The 24273-nt window shown below is 46.5% G+C and overlaps 1 protein-coding gene across 1 annotated transcript in view; it reads right to left on the bottom strand.

Annotated features, from left to right (window-relative positions):
• Positions 1-21554, bottom strand: part of POLI (DNA polymerase iota) — a 40383-nt gene extending 18829 nt beyond the window's left edge. Inside the window, 3 exon segments of the mRNA XM_073619884.1 lie at positions 13980-14126; positions 21394-21466; positions 21468-21554. Of these exon segments, the coding sequence (XP_073475985.1) occupies positions 13980-14126; positions 21394-21466; positions 21468-21539 (292 nt within the window). The 5' untranslated portion in view covers positions 21540-21554.
• Between the last annotated feature and the right edge of the window lie 2719 nt (positions 21555-24273).

Here is a 24273-nt window from a genome sequence, read left to right as displayed (position 1 = left end):
TCGTAGCGGTGAGTCGATAGAAGCACCGCAAGGTGGCGGGAAGGGGGGACGTCCCCTCTCGCCTCCCGTAAGAACGATCAAGCAGTGGAACAGCTGCTATGATCATTCTCATGGTTTAGGGAATCGCCAGCTGAAAAAGCTGATATCTGAATGATGCCTGTAGCTGCACCCATCATTCAGATATCTCCGCACAAAGTCAAGGACGTTGTATGACGGCCGGCGGGCGGGAAGTGGTTAAAACGCTTTTTTTTTTTTTAACACAAAGTTGTCCATTTATACAATATTTCTACCACATAACATGTACATACCAAAAATGACACCCCAAAATAGATTCTCCTACTTCTCCTGAGTACGGCGATACCACATGTGTGAGACTTCCACAGCCTGGCCACATACAGAGGGAGAGTACAGCTGAGCATGGCTCAGCATGGCAGAGTATGGCGGGGTATTGCGGAGTATGGCGGGGTATTGCGGAGTATGGCGGGGTATGGCGGGGTATGGCGGAGTATGGCGGGGTATTGCGGAGTATGGCGGAGTATGGCGGAGTATGGCAGAGTATGGCAGAGTATGGCAGAGTATGGCAGAGTATGGCGGGGTATGGCGGAGGCATTGCAGGGTATGGCGGGGGGCATTGCAGAGTATGGCGGGGGGCATTGCAGAGTATGGCGGGGGGCATTGCAGAGTATGGCGGGGGGCATTGCAGAGTATGGCGGGGGGCATTGCAGAGTATGGCGGGGGGCATTGCAGAGTATGGCGGGGGGGGGCATTGCAGAGTATGGCGGGGGGCATTGCAGAGTATGGCGGGGGGCATTGCAGAGTATGGCGGGGGGCATTGCAGAGTATTGCACAGCATTGCAGAGTATTGCACAGCATTGCAGAGTATTGTGGGGGCATTGCAGAGTATTGCACAGCATTGCAGAGTATTGTGGGGGTATTGCAGAGTATTGCACAGCATTGCAGAGTATTGTGGGGGTATTGCAGAGTATTGTGGGGTTATTGCAGAGTATTGTGGGGGTATTGCAGAGTATTGTGGGGGTATTGCAGAGTATTGTGGGGGTATTACAGAGTATTGCACAGCATTGCATAGTAGTAGGGATGGCTGAGCATGGATGGATGGATGGATGGATGGATGTCTCTGTGCAGCGCTGTGGGCACTACACATACAGCCCACAGCGCTGCAGACATCCATCCATCCCCCTCCCCGCTCACAGTGTACCGATCGGTACACAGGAGGGGAGGAGAGGAACCGGCGTCATCAGATGACGCCGGTCTGTTTACATGTGATCGCGCCGTCATTTGACGGCGCGATCACATGGTAAACGGCCGCGATCAGCGGCCATTTACCGGGATCCGTGATGCAGCCGTCATTCGGCTATGGGCCGGTTGTTAAGTGGTTAAAGAACAACCATGTTATACTTACAGTGAAGGAAAAAAGTATTTGCTCCCCCCCTGCTGATTTTGTACATTTGCCCACCGACAAAGAAATGATCAGTCTATAATTTTAATGGTAGGTTTATTTTAACAGTAAGAGACAGAATAATAACAAAAAAAAAAAAAAAAAAAAAAAAGTTTTAAATTGATTTGACCCCTTCGCAAAACATGACTTAGTACTTGGTGGCAAAACCCTTGTTGGCAATCACAGAGCTTTCCATTCATTTCACTGCAGAGGGGTGTTTTTTTCACCGCACTGCCCCAGTGTGAAAACATTCATTGATTTTAATTGAAATAGTTTTTCATGAGCTTTTCAGGCGCTTTATTTAGTGTGAAAGCACCTGAAAAGTGCTTCAGTGTGAAAGGGGTCTTAATGTTAGGCTACTTTCACACTGGGGCGGCGCTGGCGGTAAATCAGCGCTATTTTTAGCGCCGCTTTACCGTCGTTAAAACTGCCCCGCTAGCGGCCGAAAAAGGGCTAAAACCGCCGGCAAAGCTGCCCCACTGTTTTCAATTTGAAGGGGCGCTTTAGGAGCGGTGAATACACCACTCCTACAGCGCTGCAAAGATGCGGCTTGCAGGACTTTTTTTTTTTAACCATCCTTCAAGCGCACCGCTCCAGTGTGAAAGCCGGAGACACAGGAGAGGCTTTTTACAGGCGCTATTTTTAGCACTGTATCGCTTGTAAAGCGCCTCATTGTGAAAGTAGCCTTAGATTGCCCGCCGCAATATCGCAGACCTGCTATAAGTCACTGATTGCCTCCATTACTTATATTAAAAAAAAAAAAAATCTATAAATATATTTCATAGTTTGTAGACGCTATAACTTTTAAATAAACCAATATACGCTTATTAGGATTTCTTTACCAAAAATTTGTAGCACAATACATATTTGCCTAAATTCATGAAAAACATTTTTTTTACATGTTTTATTGGATATGTTTTATAGCAGAAAGTAAAAATAGGATTTTTTAAAACAGCTTACCTGTAAAATCCTTTTCTTTCGAAGGACATCACGGGACACAGAGCCACAGTAATTACTGATGGGTTATATAGGTATCACTGGTGATTGGACACTGGCACACCCTATCAGGAAGTTCAACCCCCTATATAATCCCTCCCCCTTGCAGGGATACCTCAGTTTTGTAGCCAAGCAATATAGTGTATTAGAAGAGGGGTGGGACCTCTGTGTCCCGTGATGTCCTTCGAAAGAAAAGGATTTTACAGGTAAGCTGTTTTAAAAAATCCTATTTTCTTTCTCGAACATCACGGGACACAGAGCCACAGTAATTACTGATGGGATGTCCCAGAGCAATGCTACCTGAGGGGGGGGAACCACGACCAAGTAGGGTGCAATCAGACCTGAGGACCCTGTACCGCTGCCTGCAGCACACTACGCCCAAAGGCGATATCCTCATGCCTTCTCACATCCACCTGATACAATCTGGTGAATGTATGAACTGAAGACCAGGTTGCGGCCTTGCAGATTTGAGCCATAGAGGCCCGGTGATGCACTGCCCAAGAAGCACCAATAGCCCTTGTGGAATGTGCCCTGATCTGAAACGGAGGAATCTTCTGTTTCAAACCGTAAGCTTGAATGATCAACTGTCGAATCCATTTAGAAATGGTAGCTTTTGACGCTGCCTGTCCTCTATTGGGACCCTCTGGCAGCACAAACAAAACATCCGTCTTGCGGATCTGAGTAGTTGCCCCTAGATAGGCCTTAACTGCTCTTACTACATCCAACGAATGTAGAGATCTCTCTTCCGGAGAACAGGGATCTGGAAAAAAGGAAGGTAGAACAATGTCTTGGTTTAAATGAAAATCAGAAACCACCTTCGGTAAAAAACTAGGATGAGGGCGTAGTACCACTCTATCCTTGTGTATAATCAAATAAGGCTTCTTACAGGAAAGGGCTGCTAATTCTGATACTCTTCTAGCAGAAGAGATGGCCACCAGAAAAATTAATTTCCTTGTCAACAAGACCAAAGGAATCTGACTTATTGGTTCAAAAGGCCGTTTCTGTAACACAGCCAGGACCAAATTCAAGTCCCAGGGGTTTAGGGGCGCTTTAACCGGAGGATTAAGACGCATCACCCCCTGCATAAAGTTTCGGACCAAAGAATGCGAAGCAAGTGGCCGCTGAAATAATACTGATAAAGCAGAGACCTGGCCCTTGATGGTACTCAAGGCCAGCTTCATCTCTAATCCCATCTGTAGAAAATCAAGGATTCTACCTATGACATATTTCCTGGGATGCCAACCTCTGGATTCACACCAGGTTATATAAGCTTTCCAGACTCTATGATAAATCATCCTGGAAGCTGGCTTCCTTGCATTAATCAAGGTAGATATGACAGGACCTGAGAGCCCACGACTCTTCAGAACGTGGGTCTCAATAGCCAAACCGTCAAATTTATCGTTTGTAAGGCAGGATGGAACACTGGACCTTGAGATAACAGGTCTGGGCGTACCGGTAGGGTCCACGGGGAACCCACCGTCATCCTTACTATTTCTGCATACCAAGTCCTTCTGGGCCAAGCGGGGGCCACCAGAAGTACCGACTTCCTTTCCTGCCTGATCCTGCGAAGGAGTCGTGGTAGTAGCAGAATAGGCGGGAATGCGTAAATCAGTGAGAACCGATGCCACGGAATCACCAACGCATCCGTCCCGCATGCAAGAGGATCTTTTGTCCTTGCCACAAATCTATCTTTTTGTTGAATCGGGATGCAAAGAGATCTACATCTGGAACCCCCCATCTTTGGCATATGGCCCAAAAGACGTCGGGATGCAGAGACCATTCCCCTGGAAGTAACTGCTGGCGACTTAGATAGTCCGCCTGCCAATTCTCTATTCCCGGGATGAAAACTGCCGATATGCATGGCACATGCATCTCTGCCCAGACTAAGATCTGGTTCACCTCTTTTTGAGCAGCTCGGCTCCGGGTGCCTCCCTGATAATTGACATAAGCCACTGCTGTGGCATTGTCGGACTGGATCCTGACCGGACAACCCTGTAGCCTGATAGTCCAGGCTTTTAGAGCTAGATGTATCGCCCGGATCTCCAGAATGTTGATGGGTAAGGTCCTCTCTGTCTTGGACCATACCCCTTGGACCGCAGCCTGTTCCAGAACTGCTCCCCAACCTGACAGACTGGCATCTGTTGTTACCACCGTCCAGGTAACCGGTAGAAAGGATTTCCCCTTCTGCAGGTTTTCGGGTATGAGCCACCAATTGAGGCTCTGACGCACCGCATGCGACAGGTGCATCGGAAAGTCTAATGCCTGAACCTTCTTGTTCCAGGTCGACAGAATACTGTGTTGCAGCATTCTTGAGTGAAACTGAGCATAGGGAACTGCTTCGAATGAAGACACCATCTTCCCTAGTAGCCTCATACAAAGGCGGACTGAGGGACCCTTCTTGGTCCTTACTGTCAGAATCAGCTCTCTCAAAGCAGTGATCTTTGCCTGGGGTAGAAATATTTTCTCCTGGCTTGTATGTATAATCAGACCTAAATATTCCAGTCTTCTTACTGGTTTTAGGAAAGACTTTTCTAAGTTGAGGATCCAACCCAGGTGTTCTAGATACCTGACCGTGGTCCTCAAGTTTCCATTCAAAGAGGCTACCGACCGGTCTATCAAGAGCAGGTCGTCTAGGTATGCTATGACAGCTATACCCTGAGCCCTTAATCTGGCCAGAGGAGGAGCCAAGATCTTTGTGAACACTCGAGGTGCAGTGGCTATCCCAAAGGGCAGAGCCATAAACTGGAAATGGCGCCCTCCTACCTCGAAGCGCAGAAACTTCTGATGAGCAGGAAAAATGGGCACATGCAGATATGCATCTCTGATGTCTATTGATGCCAGAAATTCTCCTCCCTGCAGGGTGGGAACTACTGTTCGAATTGATTCCATGCGGAAGGATTGAATCCTTAGGAATCGGTTCAGATCCCTTAAGTCCAAAATGGGCCTGACATCCCCATTTGGCTTTTGGACCGTAAAAAGGTTGGAATAGAAGCCCAATCCCTGGTCCTTTGCGGGAACTATCCTAATGACCTCCTGCGACAAAAGTCGCTCTAACGCTAGAAGGAGCGACTGCTTCTTCTCTGGGTCTCTGGGAACATTTGATCTGAGGAACCGAGGAGAAGGGAATTCCTGAAACTCCAGCTTGTACCCTAAGGTTACCGTGGAGACTACCCATCTGTCCTGGAAGTCCTCCTGCCAGAGCTCTGAGAATTGTCGCAGTCTTCCCCCCACTCGAGTGAGCGGGGGCGCCCCCTCATGCAGAGGTCTTAGTGTTTTGCCTAGTAGGCTTCTTTCCCCAGGACTTCTTTTGTCCCTGGGGTTGACTCTTGTCTCTGGACCCCGATGGAGGCGGCCGTCGAGACTGCCTGGAGGCTGAAGCCCCCAGCGCTGGGGAAAGAGTCCGTTTGAAAGAGGGACGCTTACTCTTCTTCTTGACAGGTAAGAGAGTGCTTTTCCCACAAGAGATTCTCTTGATATAGTTATCCAAGTCCTCTCCAAACAACCTTGCACCACGAAATGGAAACCCAGCCAGTAGCTTCTTACATGGTGCTTCGGCTGACCAATTTTTCAACCATAGGATTCTACGTATATGCACCAACCCCAGTGAAAGACGGGAGGTTTGCACGATAGAATCTCTAATGGCGTCAACCACAAAGCATAAGGCCGCTGGAAGGTTAGCAAACCCCTGGGCCTGCTGTTCAGGTAATACTTTGATGACCTGCTTAACATGGTCTCTTAAGTATTGACAGACTCCAATCGCTGCTATTGCAGGTTGGGCCACTGATCCTGCTAAGGAGAAAACATCCTTCAATAGGGATTCCATCCTTTTATCTACAGGATCCCTGAGCATCTGAGCATTGTCTACAGGACAAGTCAGGCTATTATTTATTGAGGAAATGGCGGCATCAATAGCCGTAATTCCCCACATTTTAATAAACTTTTCTTCCATCGGATAAAGTGTTGAAAACTTTCTCGGCGGAAAAAAACGTTTGTCTGGGTGATCCCACTCAGAATAAATAAGCTTTTCAAGTAAAGTATGAACAGGAAAAGCATGTGCTGCTTGGAAAGGTTTCAGTGACCCCAAAGCAGAAGAGGATTCTTTAGCAGTTTCAGGTATGGGCAACTTAAATGTGGAGCGGACCAATCCAGTGAGGATCTGCACTAAGACTTTCTCCTCTTGGGAAGTCGCAGAGGGTCCCTCTCCACCTGAATCCTCCGAAGAGGAATCATCCATCCCATCCCGATCCTCTGAAAGGGATTCATCTCCTTTATCCCAGAGCTCCTCTGTCTGAGGGTCTTGGGGAACAGAGGAAAGCCTAGTGCGTTTTCTTCCACTGAGTGAAGACATAATCACGGCCATTAATCTTTCCTCTAGACCACTAATGGTTGAGGAAAAAACCTCTTGTGTAATATATACAGGGGCTGAAGTGCCAGAAGCAGGTGTAGCCCCTGACCCCAATGGCTCTCCCTGGCTAGCCGTCCCTGGCCCATCTTTAGGGGGGAAGGATGCTGCCGACAGGGGGCCCTCAGAACCTGAACGAGATCCCCTAGTGTCTCTGGTTCCTGGGGTGCTTGAACCTCTTCTACCCATAGTGCAAAGCAACAAGGTGTGAGGTATACAAATGAACACTGTCCGCTGAGCGATGTAGTCTGGCTAAAAGCCTTGCTACCCAATGCTCAGTCTGGTGTTACTTCAGTAAATGCTGCCTAGGAGAATGCCTGTGTCCCACCTTACATGCGACCGTCAGCTCTGTGTCTCTCAGAAGGCTGAGTGCACCTGTACAGAGTGCCTTTAATAGCCTGCAGCTGGCCTGAGTGGGAGTCTAAACACTCTGTGCTGACATCCCGCCCCCTCCTCTACCGCCCCCCCCCTCGAGTTTTGAAAAAAACGAGCGCTTCCCGCACTGCCGACTCTCCTGTCATGCTCTGGGGAAAAGGCTGGGGATGGGGGGGGGGGAGGAGGGAGACTGGTAACAAGATTTGCCTGAACGGCTATCTTCAGAGATGGTGGCCATTAGGCCACAGAGCCCGGGTGGTATAACCACTTTCTAGACCCCTGTGGCCCCTCTCTAGCCTGGGGGGGAACATTCAAACATGAGAAATCCCCCCATCCACCTTACCTGCTTGCAGCCTGCTTGATACGCTGGGACATACACAGCGATTACACCTGAGACAGACATTCAGCATGTGTAGGTTTGTGCTCTTAGCAGCCCCCGGTGGTCACAATAGGCATAGCATGCATTTACCTTAAAGGAGAAAAGCCACTAGAACTCAAAAATTCTGTGGAATCTCCTCTTACCTTATCCAGCCGCAGGGTGCTGTTTACACAGACCCAATCTTCACCTCTCACGGTGGGCTCCGTTTGAAAAAAACGTCAGAGACTGGGGCCCCCATCAGTAGGGGGATGCAACAGTTCTGGGACCGTAAAGCACCTCGCCAGAAATTAGGAAGTTTAAAGCCATTTTCTGATCTGCGGGGTCCAGCTCTCTAAAAAGAGAAGCATTACGGGTAAAACCTCGTTTCTTCGGACACGAGGCCCGGGTACCATTCAATTCGGCCATGAAAAGACACTTTGAATGGATCCGGTTCGCCTGGCTTGCCCCAGTATAGGATCTTAGGATATTCCCTTTGGAGCTCAGCACAGGACATCTTTACACGTCCATCACCTAAGACACTGGCATAAAAACTGAGGTATCCCTGCAAGGGGGAGGGATTATATAGGGGGTTGAACTTCCTGATAGGGTGTGCCAGTGTCCAATCACCAGTGATACCTATATAACCCATCAGTAATTACTGTGGCTCTGTGTCCCGTGATGTTCGAGAAAGAAATATTGGTTTGTTTTTTTTTTTTCAAAATTGTTGCTCTTTTTTCTTTCTCGAACATCACGGGACACAGAGCCACAGTAATTACTGATGGGTTATATAGGTATCACTGGTGATTGGACACTGGCACACCCTATCAGGAAGTTCAACCCCCTATATAATCCCTCCCCCTTGCAGGGATACCTCAGTTTTTACGCCAGTGTCTTAGGTGATGGACGTGTAAAGATGTCCTGTGCTGAGCTCCAAAGGGAATATCCTAAGATCCTATACTGGGGCAAGCCAGGCGAACCGGATCCATTCAAAGTGTCTTTTCATGGCCGAATTGAATGGTACCCGGGCCTCGTGTCCGAAGAAACGAGGTTTTACCCGTAATGCTTCTCTTTTTAGAGAGCTGGACCCCGCAGATCAGAAAATGGCTTTAAACTTCCTAATTTCTGGCGAGGTGCTTTACGGTCCCAGAACTGTTGGATCCCCCTACTGATGGGGGCCCCAGTCTCTGACGGTTTTTTCAAACAGAGTGTTTAGACTCCCACTCAGGCCAGCTGCAGGCTATTAAAGGCACTCTGTACAGGTGCACTCAGCCTTCTGAGAGACACAGAGCTGACGGTCGCATGTAAGGTGGGACACAGGCATTCTCCTAGGCAGCATTTACTGAAGTAACACCAGACTGAGCATTGGGTAGCAAGGCTTTTAGCCAGACTACATCGCTCAGCGGACAGTGTTCATTTGTATACCTCACACCTTGTTGCTTTGCACTATGGGTAGAAGAGGTTCAAGCACCCCAGGAACCAGAGACACTAGGGGATCTCGTTCAGGTTCTGAGGGCCCCCTGTCGGCAGCATCCTTCCCCCCTAAAGATGGGCCAGGGACGGCTAGCCAGGGAGAGCCATCGGGGTCAGGGGCTACACCTGCTTCTGGCACTTCAGCCCCTGTATATATTACACAAGAGGTTTTTTCCTCAACCATTAATGGTCTAGAGGAAAGATTAATGGCCGTGATTACGTCTTCACTCAGTGGAAGAAAACGCACTAGGCTTTCCTCTGTTCCCCAAGACCCTCAGACAGAGGAGCTCTGGGATAAAGGAGATGAATCCCTTTCAGAGGATCGGGATGGGATGGATGATTCCTCTTCGGAGGATTCAGGTGGAGAGGGACCCTCTGCGACTTCCCAAGAGGAGAAAGTCTTAGTGCAGATCCTCACTGGATTGGTCCGCTCCACATTTAAGTTGCCCATACCTGAAACTGCTAAAGAATCCTCTTCTGCTTTGGGGTCACTGAAACCTTTCCAAGCAGCACATGCTTTTCCTGTTCATACTTTACTTGAAAAGCTTATTTATTCTGAGTGGGATCACCCAGACAAACGTTTTTTTCCGCCGAGAAAGTTTTCAACACTTTATCCGATGGAAGAAAGGTTTATTAAAATGTGGGGAATACCAGCTATTGATGCCGCCATTTCCTCCATAAATAATAGCCTGACTTGTCCTGTAGACAATGCTCAGATGCTCAGGGATCCTGTAGATAAAAGGATGGAATCCCTATTGAAGGATGTTTTCTCCTTAGCAGGATCAGTGGCCCAACCTGCAATAGCAGCGATTGGAGTCTGTCAATACTTAAGAGACCATGTTAAGCAGGTCATCAAAGTATTACCTGAACAGCAGGCCCAGGGGTTTGCTAACCTTCCAGCGGCCTTATGCTTTGTGGTTGACGCCATTAGAGATTCTATCGTGCAAACCTCCCGTCTTTCACTGGGGTTGGTGCATATACGTAGAATCCTATGGTTGAAAAATTGGTCAGCCGAAGCACCATGTAAGAAGCTACTGGCTGGGTTTCCATTTCGTGGTGCAAGGTTGTTTGGAGAGGACTTGGATAACTATATCAAGAGAATCTCTTGTGGGAAAAGCACTCTCTTACCTGTCAAGAAGAAGAGTAAGCGTCCCTCTTTCAAACGGACTCTTTCCCCAGCGCCGGGGGCTTCAGCCTCCAGGCAGTCTCGACGGCCGCCTCCATCGGGGTCCAGAGACAAGAGTCAACCCCAGGGACAAAAGAAGTCCTGGGGAAAGAAGCCTACTAGGCAAAACACTAAGACCTCTGCATGAGGGGGCGCCCCCGCTCACTCGAGTGGGGGGAAGACTGCGACAATTCTCAGAGCTCTGGCAGGAGGACTTCCAGGACAGATGGGTAGTCTCCACGGTAACCTTAGGGTACAAGCTGGAGTTTCAGGAATTCCCTTCTCATCGGTTCCTCAGATCAAATGTTCCCAGAGACCCAGAGAAGAAGCAGTCGCTCCTTCTAGCGTTAGAGCGACTTTTGTCGCAGGAGGTCATTATGATAGTTCCCGCAAAGGACCAGGGATTGGGCTTCTATTCCAACCTTTTTACGGTCCAAAAGCCAAATGGGGATGTCAGGCCCATTTTGGACTTAAGGGATCTGAACCGATTCCTAAGGATTCAATCCTTCCGCATGGAATCAATTCGAACAGTAGTTCCCACCCTGCAGGGAGGAGAATTTCTGGCATCAATAGACATCAGAGATGCATATCTGCATGTGCCCATTTTTCTTGCTCATCAGAAGTTTCTGCGCTTCGAGGTAGGAGGGCGCCATTTCCAGTTTATGGCTCTGCCCTTTGGGATAGCCACTGCACCTCGAGTGTTCACAAAGATCTTGGCTCCTCCTCTGGCCAGATTAAGGGCTCAGGGTATAGCTGTCATAGCATACCTAGACGACCTGCTCTTGATAGACCGGTCGGTAGCCTCTTTGAATGGAAACTTGAGGACCACGGTCAGGTATCTAGAACACCTGGGTTGGATCCTCAACTTAGAAAAGTCTTTCCTAAAACCAGTAAGAAGACTGGAATATTTAGGTCTGATTATACATACAAGCCAGGAGAAAATATTTCTACCCCAGGCAAAGATCACTGCTTTGAGAGAGCTGATTCTGACAGTAAGGACCAAGAAGGGTCCCTCAGTCCGCCTTTGTATGAGGCTACTAGGGAAGATGGTGTCTTCATTCGAAGCAGTTCCCTATGCTCAGTTTCACTCAAGAATGCTGCAACACAGTATTCTGTCGACCTGGAACAAGAAGGTTCAGGCATTAGACTTTCCGATGCACCTGTCGCATGCGGTGCGTCACAGCCTCAATTGGTGGCTCATACCCGAAAACCTGCAGAAGGGGAAATCCTTTCTACCGGTTACCTGGACGGTGGCAACAACAGATGCCAGTCTGTCAGGTTGGGGAGCAGTTCTGGAACAGGCTGCGGTCCAAGGAGTATGGTCCAAGACAGAGAGGACCTTACCCATCAACATTCTGGAGATCCGGGCGATACATCTAGCTCTAAAAGCCTGGACGATCAGGCTACAGGGTTGTCCGGTCAGGATCCAGTCCGACAATGCCACAGCAGTGGCTTATGTCAATCATCAGGGAGGCACCCGGAGCCAAGCTGCTCAAAAAGAGGTGAACCAGATCTTAGTCTGGGCAGAGATGCATGTGCCATGCATATCGGCAGTTTTCATCCCGGGAATAGAGAATTGGCAGGCGGACTATCTAAGTCGCCAGCAGTTACTTCCAGGGGAATGGTCTCTGCATCCCGACGTCTTTTGGGCCATATGCCAAAGATGGGGGGTTCCAGATGTAGATCTCTTTGCATCCCGATTCAACAAAAAGATAGACAGATTTGTGGCAAGGACAAAAGATCCTCTTGCATGCGGGACGGATGCGTTGGTGATTCCGTGGCATCGGTTCTCACTGATTTACGCATTCCCGCCTATTCTGCTACTACCACGACTCCTTCGCAGGATCAGGCAGGAAAGGAAGTCGGTACTTCTGGTGGCCCCCGCTTGGCCCAGAAGGACTTGGTATGCAGAAATAGTAAGGATGACGGTGGGTTCCCCGTGGACACTACCGGAACGCCCAGACCTGCTATCTCAAGGTCCAGTGTTCCATCCTGCCTTACAAACGATAAATTTGATGGTTTGGCTATTGAGACCCACGTTCTGAAGAGTCGTGGGCTCTCAGGTCCTGTCATATCTACCTTGATTAATGCAAGGAAGCCAGCTTCCAGGATGATTTATCATAGAGTCTGGAAAGCTTATATAACCTGGTGTGAATCCAGAGGTTGGCATCCCAGGAAATATGTCATAGGTAGAATCCTTGATTTTCTACAGATGGGATTAGAGATGAAGCTGGCCTTGAGTACCATCAAGGGCCAGGTCTCTGCTTTATCAGTATTATTTCAGCGGCCCCTTGCTTCGCATTCTTTGGTCCGAAACTTTATGCAGGGGGTGATGCGTCTTAATCCTCCGGTTAAAGCGTCCCTAAACCCCTGGGACTTGAATTTGGTCCTGGCTGTGTTACAGAAACGGCCTTTTGAACCAATAAGTCAGATTCCTTTGGTCTTGTTGACAAGGAAATTAATTTTTCTGGTGGCCATCTCTTCTGCTAGAAGAGTATCAGAATTAGCAGCTCTTTCCTGTAAGGAGCCTTATTTGATTATACACAAGGATAGAGTGGTACTACGCCCTCATCCTAGTTTTTTACCGAAGGTGGTTTCTGATTTTCATTTAAACCAAGACATTGTTCTACCTTCCTTTTTTCCAGATCCCTGTTCTCCGGAAGAGAGATCTCTACATTCGTTGGATGTAGTAAGAGCAGTTAAGGCCTATCTAGGGGCAACTACTCAGATCCGCAAGACGCATGTTTTGTTTGTGCTGCCAGAGGGTCCCAATAGAGGACAGGCAGCGTCAAAAGCTACCATTTCTAAATGGATTTGACAGTTGATCATTCAAGCTTACGGTTTGAAACAGAAGATTCCTCCGTTTCAGATCAGGGCACATTCCACAAGGGCTATTGGTGCTTCTTGGGCAGTGCATCACCGGGCCTCTATGGCTCAAATCTGCAAGGCCGCAACCTGGTCTTCAGTTCATACATTCACCAGATTGTATCAGGTGGATGTGAGAAGGCATGAGGATATCGCCTTTGGGCGTAGTGTGCTGCAGGCAGCGGTACAGGGTCCTCAGGTCTGATTGCACCCTACTTGGTCGTGGTTCCCCCCCCTCAGGTAGCATTGCTCTGGGACATCCCATCAGTAATTACTGTGGCTCTGTGTCCCGTGATGTTCGAGAAAGAAAATAGGATTTTTTAAAACAGCTTACCTGTAAAATCCTTTTCTTTCGAAGGACATCACGGGACACAGAGGTCCCACCCCTCTTCTAATACACTATATTGCTTGGCTACAAAACTGAGGTATCCCTGCAAGGGGGAGGGATTATATAGGGGGTTGAACTTCCTGATAGGGTGTGCCAGTGTCCAATCACCAGTGATACCTATATAACCCATCAGTAATTACTGTGGCTCTGTGTCCCGTGATGTCCTTCGAAAGAAAAGGATTTTACAGGTAAGCTGTTTTAAAAAATCCTATTTTTTTTATAGCGCAAAAAATGAAAACCGCACAGGTGATCAAATACCACCAAAAGAATGTTCTATTTGTTGGGAAAAAAAAAGACATAAATCTTACTTTGGTACAGCGTCGCACACCCCCGCAATTGTCAGTTAAAGTAACTCAGTGCCATATCACAAAAATGGGCCTGGTCATGGGGGGGGGGGGGGGGGGGGGGGGGTAAATCTTCCGGAGGTCACATGATTAAACACAGTGAACTAATCTTTGTGCATGAAGCAATAATCAAACAAACAGCGCTAAAGCGCGTTCTTACTGTGATCATTGTAGACATGTCCAGACACCTCTAGGCCGCCATCATTCTGCTGCTCCTGTAACTTCTTATCCACCAGTTCTGTGATATCAACAAAGTTTTCATCAAAACCCAGCCGCTCCACCTTCACACCGAATTCTTCCAGCAGTTCTGAGAAAAACCAAAAAAAAAAAAAAAAATTGCATCAGATGACACCATAAAAAATGTATCCAAGACAGATGTAGATAGTTCCACTAGCAGTATTTCAGAACAGCATCGGTCATCTTATGAATATATGACTATAGGCTCTATTATATAGTCATGTAAGAGTTCCGTTCTAAGTAAATACTAACACTTTGCTTTTTATTTTGTGATGCTTTTACTTTTGCATAGAAAGAGATATATCCTCTATCGAGGTTTTTGTTTCTGTTTGTATGTCCTTTGGGAGACTTCCTGTGTGGTCACTAGAACAGGAAGTGAGGGTAAACCTCTACAATGGGGACACAAACATTAACCACTTGATGAGATTTATAACAATTGTCCACTCTATTAACCTCTTCTGGACTGCGCACTGTATATGTACGTCATTACTTACATTACTACTGGCTAGCTGCCACATAGTTACATAGTAGGTTGAAAAAAGAAACACGTCCATCAAGTCCAACTTATGTGTGTGATTATGTGTCAGTATTACATTACATATCCCTGTATGTTGCGGTCATTCAGGTGATTATCTAATAGTTTCTTGAAGCTATCAATGCTCCCCGCTGAGACCACCGCCTGTAGAAGGGAATTCCACATCCTTGCCGCTCTTACAGTAAAGAACCCTCTACGTAGTTTAAGGTTAAACCTCTTTTCTTCTAATTGTAATGAGTGGCCACGAGTCTTAAGCTCTCTTCTGCGAAAAAGTTTTCTCCCTATTATGGGGTCACCAGTACGGTATTTGTAAATTGAAATCATATCCCCTCTCAAGCGTCTCTTCTCCAGAGAGAATAAGTTCAGTGCTCGCAACCTTTCCTCATAACTAAGATCCTCCAGACCCTTTATTAGCTTTGTTGCCCTTCTTTGTACTCGCTCCATTTCCAGTACATCCTTCCTGAGGACTGGTGCCCAGAACTGGACAGCATACTCCAGGTGCGGCCGGACCAGAGTCTTGTAGAGCGGGAGAATTATCGTTTTATCTCTGGAGTTGATCCCCGTTTTAATGCATGCCAATATTCTGTTTGCTTTATTAGCAGCAGCTTGGCATTGCATGCCATTGCTGAGCCTATCATCTACTAGGACCCCCAGGTGCTTTTCCATCCTAGATTCCCCCAGAGGTTCTCCCCCCAGTGTATAGATTGCATTCATATTTTTGCCACCCAAATGCATTATTTTACATTTTTCTACATTGAACCTCATTTGCCATGTAGTTGCCCACCCCATTAATTTGTTCAGGTCTTTTTGCAAGGTTTCCACATCCTGCGGAGAAGTTATTGCCCTGCTTAGCTTAGTATCGTCTGCAAATACAGAGATTGAACTTTATCCCATCCTCCAGGTCGTTTATAAACAAATTAAATAGGATTGGTCCCAGCACAGAACCCTGGGGAACCCCACTACCCACCCCTGACCATTCTGAGTACTCCCCATTTATCACCACCCTCTGAACTCGCCCTTGTAGCCAGTTTTCAATCCATGTACTCACCCTATGGTCCATGCCAACGGACCTTATTTTGTACAGTAAACGTTTATGGGGAACTGTGTCAAATGCTTTTGCAAAATCCAGATAGACCACGTCTACGGGCCTTCCTTTATCTAGATGGCAACTCACCTCCTCATAGAAGGTTAATAGATTGGTTTGGCAAGAACGATTCTTCATGAATCCATGCTGATTACTGCTAATGATACCGTTCTTATTACTAAAATCTTGTATATAGTCCCTTATCATCCCCTCCAAGAGTTTACATACTATTGATGTTAGGCTAACTGATCTGTAATTCCCTGGGATGTTTTTTGGGCCCTTTTTAAATATTGGTGCTACATTGGCTTTTCTCCAATCAGCTGGTACCATTCCAGTCAATAGACTGTCTGTAAAAATTAGGAACAACGGTCTGGCAATCACCTGACTGAGTTCCCTAAGTACCCTCGGATGCAAGCCATCTGGTCCCGGTGATTTATTAATGTTAAGTTTCTCAAGTCTAATTTTAATTCCGTCCTCTGTTAACCATGGAGGTGCTTCCTGTGTTGTGTCATGAGGATAAACACTGCAGTTTTGGTTACTGAAGCCCCCCGATTCACTCGTGAAGACTGAGGAGAAGAATAAATTCAATACCTTTGCCATCTCCCCATCCTTTGTAACCAGATGTCCTTCCTCATTCTTTATGGGGCCAATATGGTCTGTCCTCCCTTTTTTACTGTTTACATACTTAAAGAATTTCTTGGGATTTTTTTTGCTCTCCTCCGCTATGTGTCTTTCATGTTCTATCTTAGCCGTCCTAATTGCACCCTTACATTTCTTATTGCATTCTTTATAAAGTCTGAATGCTGAGGATGATCCCTCAACCTTGTATTTTTTTGAGGCCTTCTCCTTTGCTTTTATATGCATTTTTACATCGGAGTTAAGCCATCCAGGATTTTTGTTCGCTCTTTTAAATTTATTACCCAATGGGATACATTGGCTAATGCCTTATTTAATATGCTCTTAAAGCAAACCCATCTCTCCTCCGTATACTTGTGTTCCTAATATTTTATCCCAATTTATGCCTTTTAGCAAGGTTTGTAGTTTAGGGAAGTTGGCTCTTTTGAAATTCAGTGTCTTGGTGTTCCCTTCATGTTTCCTATTTGTGTGATTTATACTGAAACTAATGACCTGTGATCGCTGTTACCTAAATTGCCCCGTATTTCCACATCTTTGATCAGGTCTGTATTGTTGGTAATCAGTAGATCCAGTAATGTTTTATTTCTAGTTGGTGCGTCTACCATCTGACCAATAAAATTGTCCCTGCAAGACATTAAGGAACTGGCGAGCCTTAAATGAATGCGCGGTTCCCTCCACCCAGTCTATGTCTGGATAATTAAAATCCTCCATTTATGATAACACTTCCCATCCTTGCTGCTAATCCAATTTGTGATAGGAGATCCGTCTCCACTTCCTCCCTCAGGTTAGGGGGCCTATAGCATACTCCCAGTATTATTTTCCCCTTAGCTTCATCCCTTTGGAGCTCTACCCATAAGGATTCCACCTCCTCTCTAGCTCCCTCAGTGATGTCATCTCTCACATTCGCTTGTACATTATTCTTGATATATAGGCCACAACCTCTGTATTTTTTTATACAGTGGGCGATTCGGCGTGCAATAAAAGTAGTCCCGGCAGCAGATTCCACGCGTCATCACTTTTATAGGCAGCGGGAGAGGTGCCCCCCGCCTCCCCTCCCGTTGATTCCTGTTTGTTTCCCAGCTTACTGGAGCCGTCTGTAAACGGGGTGTTGGAAGGCAACATGTTTTATTTGATAAATACAAGAGGTGTTTGAATATGAACACGTTAAGACAGTTATGGACTGTTCCATAGGAACTGGTTCTGAAACACATGTTGGGAAGCGCAGCGCGTTGACAGGTATGGGCTGTTCATAGGAGCCGTGTCTGAAGAAGGGTGATATGTGCCCTTTAGGTGCAAAAGCGGAGTATGTTGGAAGGCAACATGTTTTATTTCATAAATATAAGAGGTGTTTGAAATATGAACTATAGCTATACCAGGCCATCGTATTCTTGGGGGGCTGTCTGGAATGTAACAAGTTGCACATCAAAGCTTTGTACCATATCAGATTATTCATCTGAAAGAAGCAAGGCTGAACAAAAGCTTGGCTCCTGATCGTCTGGTGTGATAAAGCTATGCAAGCGAGCTTCAAAGAGGGCCATGGCTTCCAGGGTGATTGATGAAGGTGGATTACAAAGATCAAAAGGCACTGAAGATTGACCCAGCACACATCGGCATGATACATGGACAATTGCTGCGCCTAGAGGCCAATACAGCAGGACGGACAGTAATATAATATAATCGGAGGAGGACTGCCTCGTAAGTACTTGATTCGTCAAGGTCTAGATGGGCCGGCAATGGGGTTGGGTCTGGACGGTGTATGACTGAAGTATAAAAAGGGCTGACAAGACAGAGAGCCCTCTCTTTTACCATTCTGAGCCAGCTGATGAAACCGTGTCTAAGGGACCACCTTGCGATTAGTACTTTTGATGTTATTTTGTTATATGCCCTATAGTATTTTCATGTTAGCATTTTCCTATTTTCTTGGAAAATAAATAAGACGTTGTTTTTATTAAGCAGTGTGTTTGTTTTCATAGCCTTATATCATTGTGCTTATCAATAGAGTCTTATTAGACTAGCTAACTATAGGAATAGACAAATTAATACATATAGGAAATAAATAGGAGGGAATCCGTAACCACCCTTGGATAATATTTATTTAAATTTTAGCATTTTATTTCCGGGGGAAACGATCCGATCCCCCAGAGAGATGGGCAGAAAGTCGCGTCAAGGCAAGATGGCCCCCACTCGACTCTTGGAGGACCGGAACGAGGTCCAACGCCACTTCCGCCTGACGGCCATTTTTTTTTTGGAAATGTAAAATACATTTTTTTTTCTTTTGCTTTTAAAGTGAAGTTCCACCCAAAAGTGTAAGTTCCGCTTACCTGCCTCCCCCCCCCCCCCATCTGGTGCCACACTTGGTACCTTTCAGGGGGAGGGGGGAGCGGATACCTGTTTTGACAGGTACCCATCCCTACTTCCTCTTAAGTGTAAATGTGAGATTTGAGGTCTTTTTGACCCCCAGATCTCGCAATAAAGAGGACCTGTCATGCTTTTTTCTATTACAAGGGATGTTTACAGTCCTTGTAACAGGAATAAAAGTGATCAAAAAATAAATAAATAAAAAAAAAAATTTAAAAAATACATTTAAAGCGCCCCAGTCCTCTTTGACGTTGCGTGCAGAAGCCAACGCATACGTACGTCGTGCCCACATATGTAAACGGTGTTCAAACCACACATGTGAGGTATTGCTGTGATCGTTAGAGCGGAGAGCAACAATTCTAGTACTAGACCTCCTCTGTAACTCAAAACATGTAACCTGTAAAAATGTTTAAAGCGTCGCCTATGGAGATTTTTATGTACTGAAGCCTGGCGCCATTTCACGAGGGTGCGCAATTTTAAAGTGTAACATGTTGGGTATCTATTTACTCGGCGTAACATCATCTTTCACATTATACAAAAAAATTGGGCTAACTTCACTGTTTTCTTCTTTTTTATCTCAAAAAATTTGTAAAATACGATGTAACAAAAAGTAATACTACACTGCAGAGTGCATGAGCTTCATGAGAAATGTAGTTCCAAAACATCTGGGGGGGGGGGGGTGGCCAAGGTTCACCATCACTGATCTAGGGAAATAAATAATATAATGTTTGAGGGTTCAAAGTAATTTTCTAGAAAAAAAAAAAATACGGATTTTTCCTTGTAAACAACAAATGTCAGAAATAGCCCTGGTCCTTAGAAATGGGCAATGCTGAACTTCACATTATTTCTGGAGGATTGTTGGTTCCTTTTGGCCCCTTAACAGAACTTTATGGTTGGAATATCCTAATGCTGTAAGTCAGCAATATGGAGTTGCACTGACTGTGCTGGTATGGGGGATGCATAAAGACATTATGCAGAGACTCATTTCACTCTCCTTAGGACAATGCAATGTGTTGTGGCGGCTCACGGCAAATAAAATGTCTTTACCGCACATTACAGAAAACACTTGAACCAGATTTATGGAGCGTTGTGGTGCGTTTACTCACTCTGAATGGCACAGAGGGGCCAACTGAAACAGAGAATAGGAGCAGGTACTGCCCCCTTCCAAGTCAACACCCCCTCCCCCCACCCCCCTCCGATCACCGTCCCTTGGTTTCCACCCCCTTTTTAGAGATTACAGGACCAAGTATCATTTTTGGTGCTAAGTAGTTTGTTTGGAATTGGCAAACGAAAGGCAGTAAAATAGGTCCCCTGCAGCCAGCAACAATAGACCCTCCCCAACAATAATAGATCCCTTTAGCAACAACAGATCCCTCCCAGCAACAACAGATCCCTCCCAGCAACAACAGATCCCTCCCAGCAACAACAGATCCCTACCAGCAACAACAGATCCCTCCCAGCAACAACAGATCGCAACAACAGATCCCTCCCAGCAACAATAGACCCCCACCAGCAACAATAGACCCCCACCAGCAACAATAGACCCCCACCAGCAGCAATATATCTTCTCAAGCAACTATAGACCCCCCCCCCCCCCCCAGCAAAAAACAGATGCCTCCCAGCAACAATAGACCCCCACCAGCAGCAATAGACCCTCCTCCCCAACAATAATAGATCCCTCAGCAACTATAGATCCCCCAAAACAGAATACCCGCATCAACAATAGATCCCTCCCAGCAACAAAATACCCCCACCAGCAGCAATATATCTTTTTAAAAGCCACTATAGATCCCCCCCCAGCAACAACAGATCCCTCCCAGCAACAAAATGCCCCCAGCAACAATAGACCACCACCAGCATCAATAGACCCTCCTCCCCAACAATAATAGATCCCTCAGCAACTATAGATCCCCCAACAACAGAATACCCCCATCAACAACAGATCCATCCCAGCAAAAATAGACCCCCACCAGCAGTAATAGACCCTCCTCCCCAACAATAATAGATCTCTCAACAACAGATCCCTCCCAGCAACAAAATACCCCCACAAAACATATACACCCAGCAACAATAGACCCCCACCAGCAGCAATATACCTTCTCAAGCTACTATAGATTCCCCAGTGACAATGGATCCCCCAGCAACAATAGACCCCCACCAGCAGCAATAGACCCTCCTCCCCAACAATAACAGATCCCTCAGCAATAACAGATCCGTCCCAGCAACAATAGACCCTCACCATCAGCAATAGACCCCCCTAAGCAACAATATATCTTCTCAGGCAACTACAGACCACCCCCCCCCCCCCCCCCCCTTCAAAAATAGATCTCCCCAGCAGCAATAGATTTCCACAACAAAAATACCCCTAGCAACAATAGATCCATTACAGCAGCAATAGATCCAGTAGCCAGCACCAATATAATCTCCAGCAGCCAGCAACCTTACCTCAACAGTGGATCTCTCCCATCAACAATTCACTCCCCAGCAACAATAGATACCCCCACCAGCAGCAATATTCCTCCCCAGCAACAATAGATACCCCAGCAGCAAGCATCAGTAGACCCTCCAGCACACCCCTCACCCCTTGGTATAATATACATTCAGTGCTGAAGGTGCCGGAACTGCGTTCCTCCACACTCCCATTTGAAAAAAGCCCTGCTGAAACACATCAGTGATGAACTGGTTATGTAGGGGTTAAGGACACATAAAACAGAAGGGAAGTACCTGTGACCTTGTAGGACATCTCTCTGTAGTGTGTCAGATCCTCCCCGCTGATCAGCACAAGCTGCGGACATTTTCTCTTTGGCTTCTTTGATGGACATGCATTTGTTGACGCCACACTCTCTGGCTACATAATTACAGGTGACCATAAGGTATTTTCTGCTGGACACCTACAGAAGACATGGTGACACAGGTGTAACAAAATCATTAAAAATCAATTTTTAAAGTCCACTATGAAGAAATCATCACCTCTTACCGGGACCCTGAAGTATAAAGAATGACTTGAGGTCTGCAGCTCAGAATGGGGTCATCAGGACTTCGATGATCTACTGTCTTCACTTCCACATCTTTTGCCACAGTGGGGGCAGAAGTCCTGATTGGCTGACCCTGCATGAACAGCCAATCAGAGCCTCTGATTTACAGTGTTGCTGCTTTTTTTCAAATGAGGGCAACACAAGGGAGCTGAAAGACCCAAAAGTCAACTTTGACTTTAGATCTAATTTAAGATTGGACATCCCAAAACCTTTCATTGTAAGGACACCAGTAGGAGAGCTACAGATTCCTAAATAAAAGATAACATTTATTTCACAATAAGAATTTTGTACTCACCATAAATTCTTTTTTCTTGGAGTCCACTAGGAGGACACAGGAAGTCATAAACGCTTGAATTATACTACCAGCTACAGGAGGTTTGGACTCCAAAAAAATTATTTTTACGGGCGAGTACAAAAATTCTGGTATGCCCAAAAGCAGTCCAACTGAGGGGGTGAGTAAACACAGCAAACAGGCTCAAGGTAACAACAAAAAAACTGGGGAAGAAAAGAAGTTTCGGTGGAGAAAATTCCTAGATCAGGGTGCACTTATCCCATTGAGCCACCAGAGCATTCATAGCTTGCGTCAGAAGATAACTGGTTGCAAACCTTTCCATGTTCAGGCCTGAAGGCCAAGAGATCCTTAATGTCCCTCCAAGGAATCTACGCCTGGAATGTAGGCGGCTAAAAAGGCTGGAATATGGAAGTCCAGCACAGGACATGTCCGCTCTACCTCGCTTGCCGCAGAAAGACTTCTAGTTCCTTCTTGATGGTTTATGTAGGGCCGGGCACTATGGTGTTCTTCGACTGGATCGGATCCTCCAACAGGGTGGGTCCCCACACTGAAAGGGGACAGTCAAATCACCAGAAGGTCTAGGAGGTTCCTCTCCGCTGAAGAATAAATCTCCTGCACCAACATGGTGCCCCAGGACTTCTCCCCCAGAGCTGGATTCCTCAACCATCAAGCCAGGGGAAAGCTTGGTCCTTGGCATCAACCAAATTGGCCTCTCTGGAGACGGGACAGATTTTGTCCCCACAATGACAGAATGCTGCATTACAGATGTCTGGAGTGGAAATGGGCAAAGGAAACCTAAACTCTAGTTACCTGCCCGCCCTTGTATAGGCAAGGCACACCAACAGCCACAAATGTGATTGTATATTGCTTTAGAAGTAAAGTGGTTTTCTACTTTTTTTCCCCCCTCTACGAGCCTGCAGATCATTGCCACCAGGGGGGAAAGCACTGAGGAAGGCAAGATCACCAGGTACTTTCTAGTACAGGAAAGATGCATATTAAAAAAAAAAAAAAAAAAAAATATATAATAATAATACCAGCACATATAGTTAACACATGTATTTATGAAGACATATACATTATATACATTTTTGGGGGGGGTTCGGAATCCACTTTACCACTGTGTATACACCCACATATGTGACCCTATAGTCACCTGGGCTGCTCAGAAGAGAAAAAGAGGAGATGAACGGCTTAGATGGGAACTGAAAATTAAGCATGCTCAATGGAAGTGGCCATGGCCGATCTATACAATCACAGGCTGCAGCGGGGGACACAGACAGGAAGGGAATGCCGGCAAAAGGCAGGATCAAAACGGATTTGTTTTCATTCTACAGAAAATGAATTCTTTTGTGGCTAAGTGAGTATGCACACTTATGGGTTATATAGCATGTTAAAGACCATTTATAATCATTTGGGTTTAAACGAGGCTTCCACTATCCCCCATGCAGAGGGACTCATGCAGAAGCAGAGAGTTGAACAGCTTCTGAACTGAAGACTTAACATTAGTGGTGCACCAAAATATAACATTAGGATTGCCCTCTTTATAAAAAAAAAACATTTTTGAAATGTAATGTTTCTGGCGTATTTGCATTGAAGTCAATGGGATGTGATTTAGCATTGGAGTCAATGGGACGCAAATTTTGCATTGAAGTCACTAGGGGGCGTTTTTGCATTGAAGTCAATGGGACGTGGATTTTGCACTGAAGTCACCAGGGGGCGTTTTTTACATTGAAGTCAATGGGACACAATTTTTTTTTTAGGGGGCCTTTTTGGCATTGAAGTCCAAAGGGACGCGATTTTGCATTGAAGTCACCGTTTTTTACACCTATTAGTGCCTATGGCTCTAATCAGGTGCTTCAAAAAACACCCCCCCCCCCCCCCCCCGCTGTAATTCAGGGGCCGGGCGCCTGAATAGGGGGGTGGCAGCGGCGGCCATGAATAGATTTATGCTATGCAAGAATCTATCCATTAGTCAAAGAGGAGGTGGCTGGAGAGAGGGGGGCGGCGCCTGTGCGTCCTAATGGACGCACCGCCACTGACCACCTCCCTACCGGCCAATGTATATATACGTCCTGGTAGGGAGGCGGTTATAACCGGGATCATGGTTGAGGCCACAACCATGATCCCGGTGTCATTTTTTTTTTTTTTTTTAGTAAAAAAAGTCCCCACCCCCCTCTGCGATCGGAAAGTCCAGGAGCAACGCGACCGGCGGCATCCATGTCCAGCCTCACATTGAGAGGAACTGAAGCTGTTCCTCCCACTGTGTGATGTCAGAAC

Source organism: Aquarana catesbeiana, linkage group LG01 (genome assembly GCF_042186555.1).
Source record: "Aquarana catesbeiana isolate 2022-GZ linkage group LG01, ASM4218655v1, whole genome shotgun sequence".
Taxonomy (NCBI): Eukaryota; Metazoa; Chordata; class Amphibia; order Anura; family Ranidae; genus Aquarana; species Aquarana catesbeiana.
This window is presented reverse-complemented; position numbering and strand designations above follow the sequence as displayed.